This window comes from Streptopelia decaocto (assembly GCF_964273445.1).
Source record: "Streptopelia decaocto genome assembly, chromosome: 2".
Lineage (NCBI taxonomy): Eukaryota > Metazoa > Chordata > Aves > Columbiformes > Columbidae > Streptopelia > Streptopelia decaocto.
The window spans coordinates 135,102,331-135,129,590 of record NC_138655.1 but is presented as its reverse complement, the minus strand read 5'-3'; the positions used below and the strand labels follow the sequence as shown (position 1 = coordinate 135,129,590).

Below are 27,260 nucleotides of genomic sequence, written 5' to 3'. Positions count from 1 at the left end.
CTGATATTTAGCTTTTGCTCTGAAATACAAGACATGGAAGTTCATATGAAAATTCATCCAACATGCTGTTTAGGTTGTTTAAGCACTTTTCCATTTCTTGTTGAAAATGAAGTCAATCGTGAGGGTTGGGAAGGGGTGAAGTTTTAAGTAGTGTCAGCTGTCAGCAGCATACTTGGTTTCTGTACTACACAGGAGTATCTGTACTACACAAGAGTAAATCTACGTGTTTAGTTTTTATATGTAAAAAGTAAATTAACATAAATTCGGCAAAACACACCTGAAATATTTACTGTGACGTTTTCCACTCTTCTTTATAAAGGAATGCAGTTTTTGCGAAGATCCCCGTTTTGCCAGAACTGGTGTATGCATTAGCTGTGATGCTGGGATGTGCAGAGCCTATTTCCATGTGACTTGCGCTCAGAAGGAAGGCCTCCTCTCAGAAGCAGCAGCAGAAGAGGTAGCTATGGAAAGGATAGAAAAAGACAATTGTATCAAAAGCTTGTGAAGACAACCTGAAATTGTGCCTGTTTTGCTTGCTAACCCTGAGCAAGGTTTTTGTAAATCAGTAGCAAGTCTTAGGCCGAGTAAAGAGACTGTCCGGAGAGGGCTCTTGTCCAACTTTGAGCATTTTTTAAAATGGCCTGGAAAAAGGGCCAGAGAAGATTAACACAAAAGTAAGCTTAACAGACTCTCAGTCAATACAGACATGAATTCTAACTCTAATTCTTGAAGTTTGCCTGCTAAAACTACTTACATAGTTTATGTAGTATAGTGATCCCTGTTTCATACCAAATAGGAGTGTCTTGAGAAATTAACTGCATTTGTAATGTCATTTTTTATGCATGTTTTCCAGTATTTTCTTCAAATTGCAGTACAGGTATATGACTTGTGTTATGGTAAAGTTGATCATAGGAATCTGAATGAAAATCAAACATTTATAACCCGCTAATAACTTTTTAAAATATCTGTTCTTACCAGTTTTCCCCCTTACTATGATTAAAGCAAAATAGATTTGAAGCTCCTACTTCCAAATTCATTTTTATGGTATAAGTATTTTAGGTTGCAAAATTTCATCCTGATATGCATCAGTTGAATTAAGCCTGTCATGTTCATAGCTGAACAAATTAAATTCTTATTGCTTTAGCAAGTACCACAGGTAACACACAAACAAGCATTACTTGCACTGACACTGTTGTTTTTGAAAACAGCAGACCACTAGGTGATTCTTAAATTAATCAGAAAATACTTTCTTCTGTGAGACTGATAAATAGCACAATTACCTCATTGTTGTTGTCCTTAATAAATTATGTGTAACGTTGATTCTTCAAATACTCTATGTGAATTTCTTCTAGGCATACACATTTACTTGCCTTTGCACCTTAAAATTTTGTTGCATGTTTTTTTCTGTAACTAAAATATTTTTAATGAAGTCCTCACACAATCTTATTTTAGGATGCTGCTTAGTTTTGGAAGTAAGTTGCCACACACTCTAAAAATCTAAATCATAATTATGTTGCTGAAGAAAGCCTGTGTAGATGTCTGTGTTTTATAGGCAGAATAAAGGAAAATTTGATAGGCAAATTCTTTATTAATATTTTTATTACTTTATGAAGGAAGACTGTTTTAAGTTTTTCTTCTTAGTCTTTACATTTGTGATGATTTTTCTACTTGCAAATATACTGGCAATGTAATACACTTCTCAAACCGTTTCTCCTCATGACTCGGATATTTGTAGTCTGCTTTCAAGGTTTCCAAGTGCTTGAAGTTGCTATAAACTTACAACCATCATGTGCAGATCTGATGGAGCAAAGAATGACAAATGGAAAAAAAAAAAAAATCATCTGAGAGATGATAAATCCTGTAGGGGGTATAGCCACCAAAAGTATTAGGAAAATCATTTGAGAAGACCGAATATATTGCCTTTGGTATTATTCAGTATTGTAAATCCCTTGTATAATGGAAAAGACACAGTGAAGCAACGGGAAGTTAACAATACATGTTATATGTTAAAGGGAGTTGTACTTAGGCTTTTTGCTGCTGTTTTTTCAGGGAATGAGGAAATAGTACAGTGATTGAACAGTAGAGAGTTAAACTGTTAATACATTTAAAAATATTTCGGGTCATGCAATGAAAACAGTGGAAAAGCACTTTATATGGTAAATTACATAAACATGACAAAATTGATTTAGAAACATAGATATTAGTTGTTTTTAAAAGCATGTCTATTTGAACTCATTGCCAGAATGTTTGTGCTGTTCAGAGGCTTTTGGCCTTGTATGTCTTACTTTATTTTTGTTCCCTTCCCCTTTGTTTTCTCTGAAACAGGATATAGCTGACCCTTTTTTTGCTTATTGTAAACAGCATGCGGACAGGTTAGACAGAAAATGGAAGCGGAAGAATTACTTGGCATTACAATCTTACTGTAAAATGTCCTTGCAGGAAAGAGAAAAACAGCTCTCACCAGAAGCTCAGGTATTGTATTCATGACACAAAGGTGTCTGTATTAATCATCCATGTTAAACAAGAAAGAAATGAAGAGGTTGGGAAATTGTGATTGTAGTAGGAAATGAAAGGTAAAATATATTGATAGTGTGTGGTCACTTGACAAAGCAGTGAATTATTTATAGGTTTTGGTCTCTAAGAACAATTTTCAAAAAGCAAATTATGAAAGAGGGATGTCCTTGCTTGTCTGAATTCAAAAATCTTATTTTGTTTGGTTTTGAGGCATGAAGTTGGTAATTAAATTTGCATTGTAATTCACAGATTTTGCTTAACATTTTCTTCAATATTCTTACCAAGAAAAGACAACCAGACAAGAAATTAGGCATATTTCTAAACCTAGGTTCAGTAAAAATCTACTTTTTTTTCCCTTAGTAATATCTTGAACTTGGCAGAAGAGTTTAGCTTGCCTAAAATTTTTTTCTTGTTAGATCCTTTTTCACTTTTTGTATGCCTAAGTAGAATTCTATGTGGTGGGTTTTTTCATAGTAAAGATTTTGTAGAAGAAAAAATATATTCTGTTCTGCTGAGTGGGAGTTGTCTGAAAATCTCAGGCAACATCTTTATCCATGTCTCTTGGTGGACCCATGTAAAACTGTTACTGCATAAGCTCAGTTGATAAATGTCCTGTTGATATAAAGGTTTCAGTCCTTCTGAGGGAATCTGTACTTCAATATGTTTTAATGTGTGTGCTTTATCAGTTTTTTCTGATTCTGAGGAATTTATGGCATACTTTCCTTTCACTGCTTAGACTGAACCTGCATTCTGTGGAAAAATCACACCTGGGTAGGAAAGCAGCTTGGTATCTGAATTAATCCTGCCTAATTTGTTGTAGAAAGTAGCAAATGCTGTAAATATTAGAGGGCAGTTATGGGAAAGAAATAACTGGTTTTGTTTGTTTGTTTGTTTCTGAAGGCAGAACTGCAGTCTAATGATCAGAAAATAAATCTTCATATCATCAAACTTCTTATTTAAAAAAAAATGATACCTTTCTAGTTCTTCAAAGGTCTTTGAATAAGAGAATATTAATTTCACCTGTGCAGTTGAGAATGATTATGAGCAAACTCTATAATATAATTTTGCATAAAATATTTGTTTCTTCATATTGCTTGATTTAAAACTGTTTACATAATTCTTACTGAATACACTCAACTCTCAATTATGTGAGATGCACCTGTGTAGTGGAGAAATCACGGTAATATGAATACTACCCAGCATAATGGTAAGCGCTGGCTGTGCGGAATCAGTTTGGGTCCATCAGAGCTTATTAGCTCTGTTTTCAGGTGTTTGTTGTGCACCTTTCCTCCTCCTCTTTCCCCCAAACCAAGACCCTGCAGATTTTTTAATCTAAATTATTTGGATTGTATGTTAGTTTTCAGCATTCGTTCTTTCTGTTTCCTACATTTGGACTTACCTGACATGGTGTCGTAGACAACTTGATACAAATGTGATAACTTTCATACATTTTGTAAAACCACTTGATTTCACTATTGATGGCTCTGGCGTTGTATGAGTTTGCATTAGCATTGTGTGTGTGCCTTAGTTCACACAGATGGAAACAGATTGGATGCTTGAAAATGTATTTCCATGTCCAGTTGTATATACTGATATTTTAGGAAGTAATTGTTTGTCTTTGAGTGGCTTCTGTGCCTTTTTAGAAATGCAGAACTGTAAGGGGTACTTAATACATAATAGAAATGTCTGACTCGGGAGATGGCACAAAGTATGTTTGAATTCACCCCTTATCTTACTGTATGTTGTGTGCACAAGGAAGTTAAAATCCCACCAGTAAATTCAACCATCTTTGTTTAAGTTTGTCTGAGAAATAGGAATCTTGAGACAGCTTAGTCTGGGGAAAAAAAAAAATAAAATTAAGAAGTAAATAAAAATTTCCAGGGGAGTTTGTAGGCTTAAGTAAGATTTACAGACATTGAGCTAACATAACATAAATAAGTATGCAATTGTACAAATAATTTATCTGGTATTGTGAAAGTGGATTTTTGAGGCACACTTTTGAACAAGGAAAAAAAATTGCTATTTGTGCTTTGTAGCCCAGGCAGGAAAATAACTGAGCTGATGATCTGGCAAGTCATGTGGCCGAAGAAAGTGAATCCCTCTAAAAAGTGTAATATCCAAAGCTGTTATTGATTGTTCTACATTGGAGTACTTTTTTATATCAATAAGAAAATAAACATTCCTTGAGTAAAGTGTATACTTGAAAATTGCTTAAATCCAAGTAACTTGAGTTTGGGATTCCATTTAGACATTAGTCATTTTAATCTGTGATCTATTTCTGGAATAAGGCTTTAGGTATACAGTTCTGTGACATCTTCAATGACCCCAAGGGTTTCAGAACTGAGCATGTAAAGAAGCATCTTAGCTGAGGAAGCTATAAACCATCTTTAGTCATTCCAGTGGAGAATAAAATGAGGTGGTGGCTATAGATGTATCTGTTGCTGCTGGGGGTCCAAGAAAAAAGCCCTTGGGCTGAGATCTAGCCTGCAAGCCACACTTGACATTTTTCTTGGTCATTAATGTTCAAGACCTAGTAAGGTAACATGTGTTAAACTGTCTGTAATACTACCTTCAACAATTCTATTTGTAATCAGAGATGTTCCTTAAGCATAGCATGTGTGTATATATATACATATATATGCACACTGTTTTGCTTTTGTCTCAGGAGAATCTCATGCCATATGGTGAGGCAGTTCTTCCTGCAGGCAAGTAAACAACTTCTGATAGTCAGCTGGAGTTTTTGCCTTTGAAGGTTTGTATGTTGATGTCATTTTCTGCCAGAAGTGCCACTATGCAGAGTTTCCACAAGACAGTGTTTTCCAGCTTTCAGTAGCAACTTGGTCTTCTGGGTTTGATCTCCCAGATGGTCACAAATATACATATGTCATCAACAATATATGTTGTGAGCTTATCTTGGCTATTTTACTTCTGTTTGGGTCGAGGTCATGGCACACTATAATCAGCTAGTTTAACATTTATAAAGAGATGTGGCACTGAGAAAGGAGTTCGTGTGAAATTATGTCAAATATGGAAAAAATGTTCTTCATCAACTTTTATTGCTTATATAGATACCAGTTTAAAGGATCTAAATGTATTGTTGATAGTTCAGCTGAGGCTTTTCTCAGTAGTGAGTTCTCACAGTGCCAGCTGTGAAATAATTATCATTATTAGAAGGGATTGTCTGAAAGCCAGCGATCGCTTGTGTTACTTTCGTTGGTGGGGAAATGTCATCAAGAAACCTGTGCATAGCTCCAAAACCTTGTGAAAGGATAATGTTATTTGTGTATGCGTTTTGAAGTAAAATCAAATGTCTGTATCAGTGGCTGTTTCTTCAGTCGTAGAGTTCTGGAATGAAAATTATGTTGATTAGATCATGCGGCTTTTAAAATGAAAATAAAATGAGAATGTGTTCCAAAAGGATATAACTCAAACCCAATTTTGCATTGTTCCCATATGGCTTTAATTTATGGAATTCTTTATTTCAGGCTCGAATCAACGCCAGGCTGCAGCAGTATCGTGCCAAGGCAGAGCTGGCCCGCACCACCAGGCCTCAGGCCTGGGTTCCCAGGGAGAAGCTGCCACGACCACTTACTAGCAGTGCTTCAGCCATACGCAAGCTTATGCGCAAAGCTGAATTAATGGGAATTAGTACAGACATTTTTCCAGTGGACACTTCAGATACTAGTTCCAGTGTTGATGGAAGAAGAAAACATAAACAACCAGCTCTCACAGCTGATTTTGTGAATTATTACCTTGGTAAGGATGAAAATTGCGTATTTTCCTCAATGAAAATTTATCACTGTGCTGTATTTGTACTGTGCTAATTCATTAGCTTTTTTATTTCACTTGTATTTCATTGATGTTAATAGATAAATATTAGGACATCATATTATGTCAAGTATATTATTGCTTAGTGCATCTGTTTACACGGAAAGTTATTTTTCTTAAAAAGACATTTCAGAAAAGAAGATCTTTCAAATATAAACTGGAGGCTAAACTGTCTTTGCTAAGAGGAGAGTGAAAACTTAGGTACCTTTTAGTATCATTTTCCTTTCTTATGTTTTTCTCCATATCTGTGTGGAATAGCGTGACTTCAGACTGTTCACTAGATGGTTGATCAAAGCTTACTGTTTAAATAACTATACTATTTACGCAGCAAAACTTAGATGTTATGACTTCATTGTACTCAGTAAATGTAATAAACCTATGGGCTATAGTTTTGTGTTATGGTTTTATGCTTTTCATTGCTTCACCTTTTCAATGCATAAAACCTGGAAGTATATTCAAGAATGGGCAATAATGCCATTATCTTTTAAACAGAGAGAAATATGCGCATGATTCAGATCCAGGAGAATATGGCTGAACAGAAGAATATCAAGGATAAACTAGAAAATGAGCAAGAAAAGCTTCATGTCGAGTATAATAAGGTGAAGAAAAAGGGATACTAAACTGTTGTACTGTTGTAGTATTGCTGTCGTTAACTTTGATAGAGTTTTGCTTTCCAAACAAAATGGCTCAGAAAGAAAGATATGAACTATTGTTCCTTTGAAAGTAATATTTAAAAATGTATTTCAAATAATCTGTGGTCCACCCCCCATACAGGTAGATTCAACTTCTAAAATGTCATATGTTGACTGGGCACAAGGTTTCTAATCAAGCCCACTGAGAGCTCCAGTAACAAATTGGACATAGACAGACAGGTCCCTCTCATAAGTGGACTGGTTCTGAAGGTCCTTCTTTTTTTTCATTCTTGATCTACATTTCATTTGAGACTTTGAGACAACAGAGATTCACTACTCTTCTCTCTCTGTTTTTTTGTTTTGTTTTGTTTTGCTTGTGTGTAGTTCTAGGTTCTTCTTGAACCTGCTTGGTTCTCTGCTTGGAACCCTACCTAATAAGTGGGAACCTAGGAGTGTCTGAGTACCATTTATTTATTTATTTATTTATAGTGACTCCAACTCCAGTTGTGCTCATCCTAGATTTAATGACTTGGGTCATTTTCAGGCTGAAATAATCAGTATTTACACATCCATAGTGTTTTGTTTCAGTAAAGGAAATTTGGGGCCTGTACATGATGGCATTGCTCCTCCGAAATATTGCTAATATAATTTTTTATGATTTCATCATCATGGTTAAAAAAGTATTTCGTTTTTTCATTGCATTTTTAGTGAATAATTATTTCTTTATTTCAACCTTAACATATTTTGAAATGGAACATGAATATACTGTATCTTTTGTGACAAATGACATGCTGTAATTCTTGCTGAATTCAGCAAACTATTATTAGTGATGACAAAAAATAGTGTTGCTGTTGTCAAACTGTTGGGTGTGTGTTTTAAATGAGAACATATGGAAATGAAGCAGCAGGTCCTTGTGAAGTGCCCAAAGATGATAAAGGGGAAGGAGATTGTGTTACAGGGCATTTAACAAAATTAATAGCTGGTATATGCTGGGTGGTAACTTACAGTTACTTCCAGAAGGAAAACAAAAGAAATTCTGTGTGCATCTTGTAATGAATTATATTTCTTTCTATGAGACTGAGTGTTATTTTGTGTGGTAATATAGAGCTTTAATTCATTTATATGGTTACTTGTCATAATCTTGCTGCTTAAGTAGTATGGACAGCATATAAAAAATGTTCCTGTATTTTAGTTTTGCTTTCTAATTGACTTTATGAAACCTTATTTTCATGCTGAAATGCTTTAGATCTTCTTTACAAAACAGGTGGCTGCCCAGGTTTTCATCTTAGTTCTATTAAATTGCTGACTGATTGTACTGGTCTCAGCTATATTGACATGAGTTCCATTGTTTTTTTTAATCCCACAGTAAAGTAATGAATCCTAGATACGTAAGAGGTTGAATAAATTTTATTTAATAACTCTTAATGTTTTTTTCATTCCTGTTGATTTTTTTCTTTAAATTTTCAGCTATGTGAATCTTTGGAAGAGCTACAAAATATGAATGGAAAACTGCGAAATGAAGGGCAAGGCATTTGGGCTCTGCTGGGCAGAATCATTGGACAGGTTGGTTGTTCACATCACCTCCCCCGCCCCCCAGCCCCAGACCTTATAGTTCATAGACCTGCTTTTCCAAGAATAGGTATTTTGTTTTCTGTCTGTCACTTCTATGGCCGAATACATTGATTTGATCAGACCCAGGCTTTACTCTGGGGATAATGTTTACTGATTGAAATACCTAGACTTCTAGAAATCACCTATTGGGAACCTGTAGCTTAATTTTGTTTTTGTAATAGTGATCTTGTTTGCAAAATTCTTTCATTTGGTATAACTGATAGACCTGTCATTTGTGATGAACCTTGAAGTGAAGCATGAGTTAATCCTACCATTTTTGTCTCCACATTTTCTTTAGTTATGGCTGGTTTCAAATGATAACTCTTTGTGGCTTTTATAAGATATAAATCTGTAAAAGTACAGTATGTATGTGATGATTTTTAACTGGACAGAGTAGAATATTTTGGTCAAATGAATATAAATATTGAGGAGAAGATTTGGATTACTTATTGTTGCTAGAAGCTATCTTTGTTCTCATTGATACACACAGGGAACAGAGAGAAGTGTAGATTCTTGCAGTTTTTTGATAGATGTTTTATGTCAAAGTTATTAAATGGCAATTAATACTTTAGATGTCACAGAGAGAATGAAATGATTTCCAGTTATGATTTTAAGGAAGATTGAATAAACTGTTCATTGTGAAAATGCAGGCCTACTATTAGGTCACAATTTTGTTATGCCCTTTGGTACTCCTTAGTCTGGGCTGCTGTTTAGAAAATGAAGCTTACCCTTTCTTTATCCAGTAGTAGTTCTTAAGGTATGCTAGCTTTTTCTAGTTCTGTTTCTCTGCCTGTCTTTTCTACTTGTAAAGAAGGATTTTCATATACTATATATATTGAATCAAGATTATTTTTCCCTCCTTTTTAACATGGGTTTAAGTATTCACAAATATATTTCCCAGTGCAAATGTTAGTAGTTAAAAAAAAAAAAAAAAAGTTGAGTAGAATTCATTTACACAGCTTGCATGACATTTTTTTTCCAGTTGGTTGAACAGATGCAGACCCATGGGGCTGCTGAGAAATGACTTTGATAGATGGTTGCTGTCTGAGAAGCTAGCATACTGCAGATTAGTAGAAACCCGAAGAGAATCTCATCTGCTTTGTTGAGGGCTTGGTCCAATAAGATAATTTTTCTAATTAACCTATTGAGCACCAATGTAGCAGGGATGTTGGGGAAAATAAACTGCCTCAGTATTCTTCTGTGAATTTTGTTTAATTTGCCTTCGCTTTTTTCAGCTGCCTACACAAATGCATCTTTGTCCATCCCTCTATTTGAAGCTTGAAGAAAAATTTTAAAAGCTAGTATTTCAATATGGTTTTTATTTATTGAATTTGAAAAAAAAAGAGTATAAAATTACTTCATATTACAAAATCATTCTGTGATTCTGTGATCATTCTGGGCTAAACATCTGTAGTTGCCCTTGTCTGTAAGAAAGTTAGATAACCAATTTCCTACTAATAATTTGAGTCTTGTTTTTCATGCACTGAGATTTCAATGGTATTCTCTAAAAGTCTCAACACTCATGTGTACTGCATTTGTTCAAATCCAATAGAAGTTGAACATACCAGCAATTTTACGTGCTCCTAAGGAAAGGAAACCAAGTAAAAAGGAAGGAGGAACACAAAAGACATCTACACTTCCGGCAGTACTTTACAGGCAAGTCTTAACAGAATAGATACAATATCTAATAAGTTACAGTTTCACAAAAGGGTTAAGAGAAAATTGTTTGCTCAAGTTTTAAGAAACAGAATGCTTCAGAGTTGTCTATACGTTTTACTTAGTTCTGAAGGCTAAGCTGAATAGTAGTCAATTCTTCACCTTAGTGCACATCAGTAAGGTTTGGATTTTTTTGCTACTTTGACAGCAGTGCTTTAAGGACAAAGGTAAATCTTTACAACTGAAATAGAAGAGTCCTTTGTCTCCGTGATGTGAAAATTTTTAACTTGTCATCTTGTCTTTTGAATGCAGTCATCTGTGTTGATGATTTTGCAAACAGTGCTGTTGCTGTTTAGTCACAGTGGCTGGGTGTGTTAGAACACTTGCCATATAAGAATTTTTACTTTTTGCTCATGGGTTCTCAAATGCTGTGGGATATCTTATGTTTTCAATTTCCATACTTCTATTTCTACTCATTCCCAAGAAAATAAAATTTATTCAGTTTCTCTGTCATTGTTCCACTTTTTCCCTGCTTCTGTAAGTTGCAAAGATACCAACTGGATTTTAACTAAGCCTAATGGTGGAACACATACTAGTATCCCAGAGCACAACTGTGCAGCATATACGTATCATCTTAGATCTCCTTCTCTTGCCATCAGCTGAGAAGTGGTACAGTATATCGCTTATCTAGAGGGCAGCAGCCAGGCCTTGCCCAGCTGGCAGGCTAAGAGAAGAAGATGGATTACATCAGCAAAAGTTGATTCTAATGCTGCGAGTCGTGGTCATCTTGAGAACGTGGCAATTTAGACATATACATAAACAGTCATATAATATGTTATATAATAGGAATCCTGCTTTACTTGTTCTGGTTCACTTAAACCCAGTCCTTTAGTTCCTCCCATTTTATAATGGAATCAATGAACACCTGATCTTTTTGAAATAACTAAAATTTCAGTTCCAGTAAAAAAAAAAATAAAAAGGAAAAGTAATTTCTTATGAATTGATACATTGCCCAGTATAATAGCAGCACTGACATATTTCAGAGTGCTTGTTTTATTAAAATAAGGATATGATTGTTAAAACTGATAATAGCATAATTTTCTATTAAAGCCTTTGGATAGCACCAGGTAGTATTTTTTCCATTTGCCACTGGTACATTTTGTTGAAATATCAAGTGATTATTTACTTGTTATAAGTCCTCAAAAAATTGGATTGAAAGCCATTTTATTGTTAACTAAATGAGGTGCCTTTTATGGTTTACTTTGTATATGTAAAACGCCTTAAAAAGTAATTATGCACTTAAATGATGCATTGAAATTGGGGTTGCCACATGTTTGTATTGAAACTGGGGGATGTACTCTGATGTATGACTTACTCTTTATGAGCTCAAATGTAATTATAATGCTTTTCTGCTACCTACATTAAAAGTTGTGGAATTTGCAAGAAGAACCATGATCAACACCTACTGCTACTGTGCGATACTTGTAAACTCCATTATCATCTTGGTTGCCTGGATCCACCTCTTACAAGGATGCCAAGGAAGACCAAGAACAGTTACTGGTAAGAATGCAGTTGATGTGTCATCTTGTGCTGTCTCTGTACTTGAAGTAGGTCATAAATGTGAATAGACTTGCAAATTCTTAGTGGTTTAGATAATGCCAAAGTACAGTCTGAACTGAGTTATTTGCCACCACATAGGAATAGATTATAGCTTTAGTTTTCTTAGCATTTGAGATAATTTATGATTATTAATGTTGCTGTATAATACTGGTAGGAAACTACAGGCTGCCTTTAGGAAATGAAAGACTTGGTCTTCTTCTTACCTTAGGACCCAGATATGCAACTCTCTGTGCAGCTCTTTAGGAAAATACTTGTAAATACTTAAAATAAACCTCCAAGAAGTAGATTGGTTTTGCAATATAGCAAATCAGCTGGATTTACTTCTGTCTTACAACTCAAATCCGCAATGGCAGTAGCATATGCATAACTGTACTTAATGTGGCTAGATTTCCATGAATTAAAATTACTTTTTGTGCCAGTAGATCAGACCAGAAGCTAAGTGGTACAATGGAGAACTGATAACGTGGTAAAGGTGCTGATTTTCAAACTGTCATAAAACTAGTGTTCTGCTATGTTGTGTTGGTGTTCTGCATGTTTCTAAACTGCTCTGAAATGTGTTAGAAGCAGTTACTCAGAAGCAGTTTTTATCTGGCAAGAAGGTAGTGTACAACGTCTCCTGGAATAATCATCACCTTGTCTGAACGTTAAAGTACCAAATCAGAATAGTGTAAGAATTTCTCCTAAAAATACAGTAAAACTATTTTAATTGAGAAAACTTGGTGTCTGTTTTTCTTCATATGTCTCTTAGTTTTATTTTTTTAATTGTTTATAAACTTCCATAAAACACTTACTTTAAGTCATCTTTTGGGGTAGTTTTGATGGTTGTGTGCAGAGCAAGATGGTTGGTAAATGAAATGGGAAGTCTCTTTTTTTTTTTAATGTCTTAGCATGACAAAACCTGAATTTACCGCTGTAAATTTAGTTAGTAAATTAATAGATATTTCCTTTAAGGGCTGAAATTTTCAGAAGGATTTTCACCATCACTAACATTTTTCTGAACTTAATTTTCCTTTCATTATTTAATATAGTCTGTGATTTTGGAGTTTTCATTATTTCAAGGGTATTCTGAGCTCTCTGGTCAAATTTACCAAGTAGTTATGTCACACAGAAGCATTTTTAAAATTTTTTTGGTAGCTTCTGCATTTGCACAGGAGGTTCTTGATTTTTGTTCTGCTTTGTAGCTAAGTTGAAAAGGCTTACTAAAAGCCATCAGTCCAAAAGATGTAAGACTACAATTCTCAGCAGGTGTTAAAGGCAGAATAGGTAGTAAAATGCTTTTATTTCAAAGCTGTAACTTATCTTTGCTGTGAATTTCATGCTTCAGTTATACCTCGGATCACAAACTTAGTTTTTACTTCTAATTAGCTGAGGTGTATTTTGGAGTGTGAGATTATAGCAGACAAATTGAGCTGTATTGATTGCACTCTTTTCATCATTGGACATGCTTTCATGTATTCTTTTCAGGATCAGTAGAGAGCATATAGAACAGACACTTAATCTAAGTTTGAGTTCAGTAGTTCTTTTTCCCTCCTGCTGTTTTAAATACAATTTAAATCTTTTGATTAAGCTATGAACAAAAGTGCAGTTTTTTTCTATGAGGGCCATGTCCTTTTCATATATTTGTATAGGATATAATGGGTACTTGTGCAAAAAGATAAAGTAAGGAAGTGAGTATAGCAGGAAATTCCTAGAAACATTAGGCAGATTGAAAGACTGCATTTAAAGGGTTAAAATGTTTAGTTCTCTTTTAAAATACTGAGCAGGAAACAGTTAAAAATAATTGTTTCTTAGTTTTTACTTTCTATTCCATTATCACTTCTAATGATTTGCTTGTCATTGCTAGCCTGAGTCTTTGCAAAAGATTTTATTATTACACCCATATACTTCATCAATACATCTTTATTTAAACATTGGGTAGTTTAGCATGAGTTTATTCCTTAGGCTTCATATTTTATGCTGCGTTTCAGGATGCCAAATGATTTGTGATGTTACGTAGATTAGTCAATTGTTATTCTTTTTGTCCTTTTCATGCTCAGCATTCAATAGAAATTTGAATTACAGTATACTGAAATTATTTTGAAATTGTTTAGCTACATCCACTTTTGCATGTAATGGTAAGGAAAAATATTTCTATATTTAAAAGTTAATTTGTTAAAGAAAGCACAAATTATAATTAATTATCTCAGTTTTTCTACAAGGAGGAAATTATTTTAGTCTTAGTGAAACTGTAGTAAGAGTTTAGACCTGGTGAACATCAGTGTCTCACAGCTTATTAGAAACTAGTTTCAAGCACTTAGAATTAAGAATTTTCCCTGTTCAGATGCCTGACAGTTTTCTCCAGGGTAACATTTATACAGCTTGAATATCTTAAAAAGAAATTGTTGCTAACGTAGTAACTTCAAAGCCTGTCCCCATTTCAAATGGATTTGAGAGGAAAAGCATAACTATTTTAAGTAATAAAACATGAAAGCATTAATTTGTATTTGTTTTGATGTGCTGCTTTCAAAGTAGGCTAGCAGTTCTGATCATAGAGTAAAATGCCGTGTCCTACTTTTATATAAAAATCTGGAAAATTTTAGTTTCTAGAAATCCTGTTGATTAAATGCTAGAATATTCTTTTGATTCACGTGTTATCATAAAATTAAATCTTGTCATTCTCTGTGACAACTTGTGTGCTTTTATGTTCCTGCCTGTTCTGAATGGACTGGGAACTGAGTGTTTTTCTGGTAGAGAATAATTTGCAAAAGCAATGCACAAGTGTTGACAGACAACACAATGAATCAAAATCTGATTGTAAAATATTGACATTTCCATTAAGAAAATACTCGGCAGCTACCAACAGGGACTAGTGCTTTCTATTGAAATGAGATGGCTGAAAGACAGTGATAACTTTTGGTAGCATATGAAGTGCTGGGGACTGAGATTAACCGAACAAGGACTAATGATCACATTAAGCTTCATAGGTTTTATTTTTACTCTGGAAGGCCAAGTTGTTTTGGTGGTAACTCTGGTGTGTGGAGTATTGGCCACAGAACAGAATGATTGTGGAGTCCTTGACCAGCCTCCCTTGAACACTCCTGCAGTGTCTCGACTTTGATTTGTGTTCCTGACCCCATTCATTTAGTACTGATCCAGCATGCCTTGTTAGTTTTTTTTGTCCTGAATCACTGGATAATCATATAAAATTATTAAGTTATGTAAGTATGAGTACAATATAATATTACATATAACATAAATTTTTTCTGTATTTGTCAGTTGTGCTAATTGAAGTATGTTTGGGTCATTGCAAATGGGAGATTTTCAGACTAAGTCTTTTGAATTTTCATCACGCAAGCCACATGAAACCATGAACCATAATACCGTTAAGCCAGTCTAATTAATCTAAAACATGATAATTGAACAAAACCTCTTTTTTTTTTTTTCCTAGTTTTTGTAGTGTTACTGTTTCAATAAAATATTTTCATACATTTTTATCTGGGTTTGTGTCTCATATAGCGAAGATGTTGTTTGCTTTGTTATTAAAATTTCAAAAATAAAACCAAATTTTTTGATGTTGTTTGCCGATATGTTGACTTTGAAAAATCTTCAGCTTTGTGACCTTTCATTTATACGGAAATAGTGCTCAGTTTCCATGTGTCAGGCTCATCAAGTTGAAGTGCATTTAGGGTTTTTTTGATGTGTAAAGCTGCGGCATAAGGAAGCATCATAAAGCCATTGTTTGCTCTAATTTTTGGGAGGAAGTAACAGGGTTTTTTGCTTTACGGTTTTAATTTCTACTTCACCAAAACAGAAAACAAACCAGCAACCCATCTCCAAACTGTCCCTACCCTCCTTGTTTTCTCCATGATGTAGATGTTCATTTTTTCACTTTATAATAAAAATTTATTGGTTAATGGCCTCATACTCTCATTTTCTACATATGCAGGAAGCATTGTTTTGTCTTTGTGTGCTTACTGAAGCCCTGAAGTAAAGCCCTGTTACATGTTCACACTTTTCTTGAAGCTGCCTATGCTCAAAAATATATTCACCACCAGACAATTGAGAAACGTTTGCATCACGTAGTTACACAAGAGCAGTGTTTCAGTGTCAGCTTAGACCTTTGATAATTTCTGAAAATGAATGGTGTGTGTTGCTCTTCACTTGCTGTTCTTGTCTTTTTGCTCGTGAGTTGAGAAGATCCATTTGCCTCGTGAGTTGGGAAGGTATCTCTGGTCCTCTTGGTTCTTGTACCAAGTCAGATTAAAAACAACAAAACTGTTCAGCTTTTTATTTAGAGCTTAATCAAAGGCGTTCTGTATGATTAAAAGGTCTCAGATCACCACTGAGATTTCTTGATGGATCAAACATTTCCAGAAATTTTAGTAGTAGGCACACTACTACTGATCCTACTACTGATTTTCTCTGTGAGTGTAGGTTAGGCAAGTCCAGACTAAAAGCAAAAAAAACCCTGTGTACGGAAGTTGAATCTTTGACACCATTTCTCCTGTTCATTTGGTTGTGCTGCATGGCAACGCTTACTAATTTAGAGGTAGTCAAAGGTTGTTGGAACAGTTGGGAAGGTGACCTGTTGTGGTAGGTTCTCTATTCATCAGTTGTCCTTGAAGAAGTTAAATTAAATGAGCGTGACTCCAGCATAGCCAGGACAACAGGGAGTTGTATGTCTGCTTTCTATGAGTGTATTGAGATTAAATGTGAAAAGAGTTCTTTAAATTCAAGAACTTGTTGAAATAAACCATAATGGAAGCTGAAAGTTAGGTGATTGTTTCCAAGTCAGAGGAGTGTGTGTCTGTAATAGCTTTTCTGTGGGCCCTAAGGGAGCTAACAACCAAACTATAGTTGAAGCTTGACTGTTTTATAATAGGGTTGATCAGATGTGGTTGCCTGTGATTGTAGAGGCTATTCCAGTAAATCAAGAGGTTGCTTGTAAATTCTTGTTTATAACTTTCCTTTTTTTTGTCACCTTCAAAGTATTTGTGAAATTTTGTTCTTTGATTCACCCAACTCCCTCATCATACTGTCATTTTGCAGCTTTGTTTTTCTAGGTCTAGCTTTTTTTCTAATTTTGATTGCTGTGACATTTGCATCACCTGTTTCAGAGCAAGCTCAATCATAAAAAAGGAATTTCAGAAACTTGCACTCAGTACCTTGTCTGTTTCAGAGATGTTGATTGTCTTCCTCACTAACATCAAAGTTACATTACCTTACTTATTTGTTTTTAAATAGGGCTGTAATGAAACTGAATTACTTTACTGGTCTGCATAGTTATATTTTCTATGCTACTGCCTGAGCTTATGTAGCAGAAAAACTGTCCCTTTTAATAGTACAGAACTAACGAACAGGAATGCTTGAATTATAAGTGCAGGATGGTAGGTTCAAGAGACTGGGTTCCCAACCCCAAACATTTGCTGTAAAATCATACCACTATTTTTTTGTATTATAAAACTTCAGATTTTTAATGCAGTTCTTTAGTTGTAGAATGCTTATTGTTAAATGTATACGTAGCACATATTTCTACCATATTAATAGGGAACTTTTTTTGTGAGAATTACTCATCACAGTATTTTAGAAACACTTTCATAGCTGTTGCTTACATCTGCATAAGCAGATCATAGTAAGTACTTTCACTTGTGCTTTCCATTACATAAATCAATGACATGACTGATGCTGCAGTATTATACAAGACTGTGCTCTCTGATGGTTACCAAACAGAAAATCTTCTTAGAGTTTTGAGTTGGACAGCTTGAAGACAATGTATCATATAAAAGTAAAGAACACAAAATAACCTTTAGCTAAGCAGACAAACACAATTCCGAGGGAATGCTGTTATCTGTAAAGCTTCTTTCTCATTACATCATTGGAGAGCCTTTCTCCATAAAATCTTACAATAATAGTAGTTTGGTCTGTGCATATGTATATGTATTTGTGTCTGTTTATGCACACAAATTTATCTAAATATATACATGTAAAAAGTAGCGTTTTGTGAAAGTTCTTATACTTTATATTTTTTTCATTGGTTTATATTTTAACGTCTTGAAGAGGCCTAGAAATGTTAACAGGTACTGTCTGTAGTGAACTGAGGTTCGTAAAAAGGAGGAAAAAGAGAGTATTACACACTTGTACAATGGCCAAAGCCTGTTTGCAAAGTATAAAAACGGCATAAACTGACTTCTTGTGTTTTTGCTACTAATAAAGTCTCCTTACTTATATGAGGAATGCGGGGAGACTCTTTCCCACTATCCACCCTGTAGCACTTCTAGCACTGGCATGCAGCCTATTTCCAGTGGCCTCAAGTGCTTCAGAAATAAGAAGTGGTTAATCTTCATAACATTATAATGTAGCTACAATTGTCTTAATTTTACATATGGAAAAGATGAAGGAGGAAGGTGTTGACTTAGCCAAGGTTACACTGATAACAGTTACCCAATCCACGACTAGATTCTCTCTATTTTGACTTGGTAGCCATAGGTCTGTCTAGCGGACCATGATTGCTGTTGTCTTCTGGTATAGCCACAGGAGATGTGAGATTATACTGCTTGTGTTAGTTTGAAAGAATTAGAAAACATGGCAAGTTGATGGAGTTGATATTGTTTTGGCCCTTACTGAAGTTCATAGGAGTAAAGCTGTTCCTGTTGAACATGTACACACAAAGAAATCATCTCAGACACAGCATACATACCTGACTTTGTCTTTTTGTTTAGGTATGGGATGAGTATGCTTTCTTGTCACAAATGTGTATTAACATTTAACTTCAAATAATGAAATACATGGTTTTTGTTTGTTTCCTTCCAAAGCAAATTTGCTCCCTCATTTAGATAATTTTAATGTGTATGTCCCTGATAATGCTAACTAATAGCAGAACATAATGGGGGTATTTTTGGTTTTGTTTTTGTAGTTTGTATTATAAAAATAACATTTTAATATGAGAACAGTGATGAATTTGAATTTGTTTGAAAGGATTAATAGTTTTTTAAATTGAAAGTGTTAATGTGAAAAGGAATTAAAAAAAAGGCTCTGGTCAGTGTGTATAATTTTAATATTTTCTTTAACATTTTTAGTTAACGTCCACGTTTATGACTTTGCAGAAGATAAGTATTTTCTGCAAGTGAGAACACATCTCGATGACTTCTCATCTTGTTAATTCTGTTGTGGAGCCTGTTAATAGCATTACCTTAGCATCTATTCACTTTTGAAATTCTGATTGTGATTTTGTACTTCTTCCAAAACACAATAGGCTTTTTTTCAACTCAGTGCTCAAAGTTTGTTAGTAAACATTTCAAGCCTCTCTTTTTGTAATTGTCTCCTAACTACTTTTTTTCCGATTTAAAACCCACTCCCTTAGAAAATACATATTAAAATTGGTTTTCAGAGCAGACGTTTCTTCTAAATCCCTGCCAGTAGTGCCCTCATCAGAATGAATTCAGCAGTGTGTCACTGTAAAGATTAAGGTGCAGCAGCAACAATAATGAATAGATTATAGATCAGTGGGCACCATTAAAAATGGGGATATGGTAGAATAGGGTGCATTGTTCTTGAAGATTAGATCCTACTTTCATAATCTTGGTTTTCAAAGTTTAAATACTGTCAGAAGAAAAGCAAACAAACCAACCCCAAACAGACTAAAAACAACAACCAAACAAACAAAACACAGTCAAAAAACAAGAATAAGAAAGCCTTACTTGTTTTTTGTTTAGTTGCTTAAAATATCATTTGAGTGTCCATTCACTTCCTTGACTTTTGATTGTATTTTAAACCCAAACAGTTCAATATGTTCTTTTTCTGCTTTTGTGACCAATATTAAATAGAAAATCATCTGCTTTGCAGGCAGTGCTCAGAGTGTGACCAGGCAGGTAGCAGTGACATGGAGGCTGATATCGCCATGGAAACCTTACCAGATGGGACCAAAAGATCACGGAGGCAGATTAAGGAACCAGTGAAATTTGTTCCTCAGGATGTGCCACCAGAACCGAAGAAAATTCCAATCAGAAACACGGTAAATACTGGTTGAGTCATTATGCAGCTCATATTCATAATAATTTTGTTTGAGATTACTTATGTTTTAGACCTTTTTGAATTGTTCAATTTCAATTTGATTGTTGTTCTGTTTTTGTTAAAAATTCCCTTCTGTTTAATGCTTTATTATTTTTGTTAAATATGTAGTTTTGCTAAAGTAAAAGGCTGGGAACCACAATACTGAACTGGAGAACTGTATGAGCTTTTCTTTTTACCTGGGTCACAAATTTCTCTGTTAATTGCAGAAAAGGGGACAATGCAGTTTGCAGTTAAACTCAGCCTTTACAGCTGTTCTTCACCTTAGTAAGGACACTTTGTTTTTATATGCTAAGAGTTAAATGTATGGAATTGCTAATTGCAGCTGTAAAATAATTAGTAATTTCCTTATGTACAGACAACCTACTGACTGACTGCACATTTTATGACTATAACAAGACCCTGTTATATCAGTTTGTTTAGCTTCCTAGTCTTAGAAGTCATTCTGTGTTTCCTCAGACCTTCCTGGTGGGAAGTGTTTAGAGAAGAGAAGCAAATGCTCTTGCTTCCCATACTGATGAAATGTTTAGCATCTTTATTTCATTTGAAAGTAGAACTTTTTTATTAGTCAATGTCCTCTAATCCTTAAAATTTTGCTCTCCTACTTGCTCATAAAATGAAGTTTTTCATGTGTGATGTGTCACATCACCTCTAAAATGTACATAATATTAATCAAAGGGTTTTTTAGGTTCAGTTTAGGCAATGTGTTGTCTTCCGATGACCCTTTGGACATGAGTAGTAATTATATGTGAAGCTGATGGTTCATATTCCAGTATACTTCTTAGTACTAGGAAATACTTAAAGCCTCTCATGTTAGGGTTAAACACACGTCATCTCTCATGCAGCACAACTTTATTTTCCTCACAGACGTTTCCAGACTTTTAACGCTTGTACTAGCAGATACCATACTTAACTCTTTGGAGTATACACTGATGGGATTAAGCAAGTGTTTTCTTGACCTACCCTAAATGTTTACTTTAATTACATTTCCATATATTTGGACTGTCTGGGCCACTGCTTTGATTTATTATTTGCTTCCTTTTCCTGGTCTGTGACTAAGAACAACTTTAAGAATGACTTAAGCCAAACTGATTAATTTAGCTCAAAGTATTAGGAGTGTGAGTAAGTAAGAATTAAATTTTGTGAATAATTGAGAACTTCTCGGTAGCGGAGAAACTTTCTTCTTTCTTTTTCTTATTGAGGGGAAGTTCCTTTCTTCCCTGTATTTAAAAACACATAGGTTCTTACAGCTGTCTGGGTTGAACCGACTGTTGTCATGCTGTTGTGCACAATGAAAGGAATTATGTGGTGTTCCTGCTAACTGAACTCTTTGCATCTCCTCTCCCCTTTCTCTTCTTTCTCTCTCTTCCCTGTTTTTATAGCTAATGTGGTGGTAATTTGGGGGGCGGAGGGGGGCGGTTCATGATCATGGGACTAAAGAAAACTAAAATATTGCAGGAAGAATATTAATAGTAGTATTAGACTGGAGTGATATAAGGCATTGTACAGAAATCCATATGAAGACAAGATTGGTCTGTGCTAATAACTGCCAAGCTTTTTCTGTGCTATCTGGAGAGGAGTCTGATTGATTGCTCTGAAGTGTTGCCTTCATGTTGTGACACTGTGATGGGTGGCACTGGTGATTTGGCACCTCACGTGTTGGAGAGTATATCTACACACATTGCAGTATGTGATATTGAGATTAAATTTACATTGAGTGGACAATTATCTTGTCATGGTACAGCATTGCATTGTGGAAAATTACTGCTAAAAAAGACTTTGTTCCTCTGACGGAATTTTTGAGCCATCCTTCAGTGCTCTCCAGTTCACTACTTTTCTACAACATACAGATTTGCAAGATAACATCTTTGCTGCCCTGTGGGCAGGGCTTCTCTGTCAAAGCTATCCGCACACTTACAGCTTTCCAGTAGCTGACAGGTTATTGGCTTTTTGTTTGTTTGTTTTTATTTCCTACTGTCTTCTACTTAACTATGGAAGAGAAGGTTCGTTCCCTTGACACCTGTTGGATTTCTTTCTCTGAACTAGGCTGAATTCCTTTGTTTCAACTCTTTCATGATCGTGGTGCACTTAGGCTGTATATCAAAATGAAAATACTCTTTCTTCTTTAGGAAGAGTATACTTCTAAATTCATTATATCTGGGGCTGTCTGTACATTTGAGGGGAAAAAAAAAACCTGACTTGTGAACAACCACTCCTGTGAAGTTGAGGCTGACTACACCGAGAAGATCAGTGTGCTACATTTCAACAAGGATGACCAGATACTTGTTCTGTCCTTTAATCCTTTAAAATAGTTTAAAATAAAGAAATAAAAGAAAATAAAGAAAAAAAAAAAAGTTTGAAAATATACTTACTTCACAGGCTTCTCTTCTCAGTGTACTTTCTATCTCTGGACAATCTAGTTTTATTTTGAAAGGAATTGGCAAGCCTACTTAGCTGACCATGTGTAATCAGCCTTGCTTACAGTTATAATCAACAAGTGCAATTATAAGATTGTTGAATTGTGTATCTGTTGCTTTTAAGGGAATTTCTATTTGTTTTGCATCAATTTAGCCTGAATTGATTTAATTGAAAGGAGGTTTTTGCCACATATCTAAGAGAACAGAATGCATCTTACATGTTTGGATTTCATTGTAGTGGTTTATCATGGTTAACTCTTCATTACTTTATTGACAGGTATTGTGGGTAAGCCTTAATATTTTGTTTGATAAAGTTGTGTTAGGTGTTACTCATGACAGTAATAGCTGTTATCTGTAAGACATTTCATAAAAAAGCATATGATTAACTAAAGCTATATACTAACTATATGAAAAAAAAATTCCTGTTGAGTTGTACTTTCAGAATTGATATTTTGCCATCAGCTTATCCTTCGGCTCCAATTTGGTAACAGTGATTTCAGAGATGATAAAGAATACCCCTTTTCATGAAAAATTGCTTTTTTCCTTATTCATAGTATTTTTTTTTTCTAATTTCTGTCTGCTTGGAGTGTACTATGGAGAGTAAAAGACCTTTTTAGAAGTATTAATAATTTTACCATTGTTTGTCATGCAGTCTAATTATAGAAGTATACTTAGGTCATGCAATGGTTTTTATTTCTTTGTGTTATCCTTCAAAGTACCTGAATTCATTGATGTTGTGGATTTTCTTTTCGAGGAGTAAATTGTTTTTTAAAGAAAATATTAGTATTTTTGTTTTTCTGCTTTAAATGTAACCTTACAACTTCTTTTGTTTTGCATTATTGCAAGAAATAATAAGAACATCTAATTTTAACTACTGCAACCCATACTATTTCTCCTCCTTTTCCTTTATGAACTTAACAGTTCTATTCAGGTTTTTCTCAAGTCTCTGAAATACTCAGCCTTACATCTGTCAGGATACTCTTAGCAGAGGTTCAGTGTGGTGTGTTCTGCATTATTTTGAATGAGGTGCCTTTTCTTCATATCTTCAGTCTGCTTGTGCAAAGGGTTGGCTCATAACTGATTACTGGCTGGGAAGAGCTGTGAGGAATATTCATTTTCCAACTCCTTGAGAGGAAGGCGAAAGTGTTTTATGAAAACGCAGGTTTTCTTCTATGATCTACATTGTTCAAATCTTAATCTAATCTTACATGAGAACAACGATGGCCAGAGACCTCTGTCCATGCGAATAGACTTGTGTTCACAGCTTCTGTGTGGTACTGGAGACTCAGTTTCTTCTATAATTTGAAAGTGTGACAACTGAAGCAGGTTATTCAGATTCAGGACAGTGCTCTTCAGGTCTATACTTGAGTTATGCATCAGGTCAGTATTTTGCATCCTAATGCTGTATAAGCTTTTTAAAACAACCCTACGAGTGCTCTCTGGTGTTTACATCTCTTAGCTTTCAAATACTTCAGAACATTATTTCTATCAAGAAGAGCAGCTGTTTCAAAGAAAATGGGAGGACAGAAAGAAAATGGGAGGTCCAGCCATTCAGACTGCATTGTTTTGAAGAGAGTGCCTATCATATTGTACATTGAAATGTAACTAAATTTTACAAGAAGACCATTCTAATTTTAAACTTGCTAAGAAAGATCATATAAGAGAATATACCTAAATGCACAAGGGTAAATTTAAATATATGAGAATTCTACTCTTAGTCAGCATTTATACAAATTATAAATGAATGTAAATAGACAAGACATTAGGCCTTTATACTTTAATCTGTTGTATAAGGCCTGTATTTGTGGTCAGAATTTAATTCATTGTTTATGTTTATACATTTCAAGCCATATTTAGTGATCTTTTAAACAATTTTCTGAATTTCCATGAATAACTTTTTAACTGGCTTTATTTAAAATCCGTAATCTTTATAAATCAAATTTCATACTTGTATAAGCTTCACAAATCATTATTTCTGCTGCTAGTTAATTTCAGATAAAATAATAGCTAATGATTAGCTAAGAGTTAACAGAAATCAATAGCTAATCTGTGTAAACCAGCTGTCTATAGATGGTTTTTCTAATATGTGTTAAAAAGCTGACGATGTTTTTTAACCTCAGTTTTTTAGAACTGTACAATTTTTTCATATTGGATAATTTTTATTATGAAGATTAAAAGCATACATTTGTTTATTTGGAAAAATCTTTAAGGAGATATGGATAATGCTTTACATCAGTAAGTTGAGAGATAAATGCTTTTTGTCTGCTCAGCTATATTTGTTCAGCTTTTTATAGCCTTTATGAGATGATCCATATTTACAAAAAACAGCTTTTAACAAATGGCCAACTTCATTTGCTATGCTCAAATGAAAAAGAAAACACACGTTATTGTTTATCTGAGATGTCATTGCTAAGATAATTTTGTTAGTCCGGTGTCATATTTTTGCACAGTGTTCTCCTTCTGTCCCTTGAAAAAAATTCCTTGAAGTATATTTCAGCGAATTTCTTTACTTTAAAATTTCATGAAGTATACCTGCTCTATGTGCTGTCACGTGGAAGTGTAATGGAGTGTCTGTAAGAAATGTCACATACATGCACATCTTCTAAAGCAATATTATACAGCTGGGGCTGGCTGTGTGCTCTAAGAGGTGGTAGGGGATGCTTTTTCCTGTAATTCTGATGTATCCTTTGAAGTTAAGTAGTGTCTGTGGTGTTCAATATTCCATTCTCCAACAAATGCTGTCAGATCCTTGTACTCCTAATGAGTATATAAGAATGTGGTATATATTTTGTGTGGAAATTCAATTTTTGGTTCCTTTATAGTGAAAAGGACATATCTACCCAGCATTATAAAGGTGAAAAAGACTTTTTATAAAGGCATTTTGGAACCTGGATAGTTTGTTGAGGGATTTAAATAAAACCTTCTGATACCAAACTTATTTCCATTATCTAAAACCCGAAAATCTGATAGCTTTTTTCTGTAATTACATTGTATAAAATCCAAATGAACAGACAGTAGTTTTTCTGTTTAGCAGTAAAAAGCCTGTGTTTTGGGGAAAGAATTATTAACCAACACTATGCTGTTCATTTTTCCAAATGTGGAAGAAAACAAATCTGTGCCTGAGGGGCTGTAGTTTAAGTAGGTTAGTTTTAAAAAATAAAAGAAGAATACAAAAGGATACTGACAAAGCACCTACAAACTCTTTTTAGCACAGGCAGTTGTCTTGTATACTGCTTTTGTTTTACAAATAAATACTGTTCTTTAGAGTAGGTTATTATTTCTTGCTTTTGTTTCAAATAGGAAAATATAGCAGACGAGTGATTATTCTTTTTCTTATGAGGTATATTAAAAGATAAGACTGTTATCTTGTATTTGATTGAAGCATTTCCACTGAAGTGGTTTCCAAACCGCTGTTGTGTAACTTAATTATGTGATGTTTTGTTTAAAAGATGGCTACAAGAGGAAACCAGAACATCAGTTCCAATTTGAGTGTATGTATTAGTGCTTCATAAAATGAGCAGATAATTTTAAAACACGTACCTATAATTATAAATCATCATTTTAATAATTATTGTCAGTGATTGGTCAACTCATTTAAATAAGACTTCTAAATAAATACCTGGAAGACCTTTTAAAGCAACTATTAAATAGTAGTGTTCTTGACATGTTCGACTTAAAATAAGTTGTTGTCAATTGAACATTAAAGCTCTACAAAACAATAATCAGGAGTTACTCGACTTTCTGAAACTTCGGAAAACATAATAAATCAATCATATTTCCAAATACATGGATACATGATAGTATCTTTCTTTTCCCTAGAAACGAGGGAAGTAAGATAAATTGATGCAGCTCTTCTGCAAAGCTTGAAACAAATGCGCTATATCAAGAGTTTTGCATTTTGTGTTTTTTTGTTCAAGGTTTGAGGATTATTTTGTTTTTTTAAGAAAATGGGGGGGAAAAAAGCCAAACAAACACAGAGATGAAAGATCTCTTCTTGATATAGCAAAGGCATAAAGAGATGGGCATATTCCAGTGGTGTAAATACCGATATCTTTGTAAGTAAAGGTAACTAGCATATCTATCACTTCTGCAAGTAATTGCATTGAAGTTCAGTTTTCCAAAAGACAATCACTTGTGCTAGGAACAACTGCAAACTGACTTTTTCTGGCCTTTTTCCCTCTGTCCTGCTTCTGTTTCAGTTCTCTAAATGTATGTGCTTTGGAGAAAAAGTGTGAAAACTAATAGAATGCAGTCCTGCTAGTTCTCAAATTATTTTACATGTTCTAAGTCGCAGAAACAGTAGTTTCAAGTTAATTAACAGATTCAGTGATATCATAACTTGACAGCAAGAACGTTGCAAAATTTTTGCTCTTCTAGAAAATAGAACTTCTCAAGAAAATGGAAACTAAATAAAAAGGTAAAATTATTAGTCTGTGTAATTAAGCTTCATGGTTGACTTGTTTCTCTTTATAATCATATTTTGATTTACTACTGCTTCTTTCTGTCTGGCAGTTCCCTTTTTTTACTGCCAGCTTTCCAGAAAATTAAATAATTATCTCAGAGATATATTTTGAACAGTGGTGATATGTACCATTTAAGGTATTCACTTTGATCTGTATTGAGCGAGTGTGCCATCTGGTGTCTATAGAACTGTCCTTACCTTAATTTAACATAATTTTGTGCCTCTGTGGTGCCATTAATAGAATATTTTTTTGCCTTTCAACAAGCAAAGGAAGTCAAAGCCATTTTTCTGCAACTGGCTTGACTGTAACTTTTTGATGGGTAAAGAATGTTTATAACATTGAACTCTTAATAAGGATTGGCTGACATCATGGACTGAAAATTGCTCTCTTAGCAAAATGATAATGGTTTGTATTTGACATGAGAGAGATCACGTTGTCTGTACAGTTTCAACCTGTGTGGCCTTTTTTTTCCT

The 27,260-nt window shown here is 34.4% G+C and overlaps 1 protein-coding gene across 1 annotated transcript in view; it reads left to right on the top strand.

The window, feature by feature from the left end:
* PHF14 (PHD finger protein 14) overlaps positions 1–27,260 on the top strand; it is a 166,408-nt gene that overhangs the window by 36,995 nt on the left and 102,153 nt on the right. Inside the window, 8 exon segments of the mRNA XM_082043954.1 lie at positions 320–457; positions 2,326–2,472; positions 6,000–6,270; positions 6,835–6,941; positions 8,442–8,537; positions 10,138–10,241; positions 11,670–11,801; positions 19,683–19,851. Coding sequence (XP_081900080.1) covers positions 320–457; positions 2,326–2,472; positions 6,000–6,270; positions 6,835–6,941; positions 8,442–8,537; positions 10,138–10,241; positions 11,670–11,801; positions 19,683–19,851 — 1,164 coding nt within the window.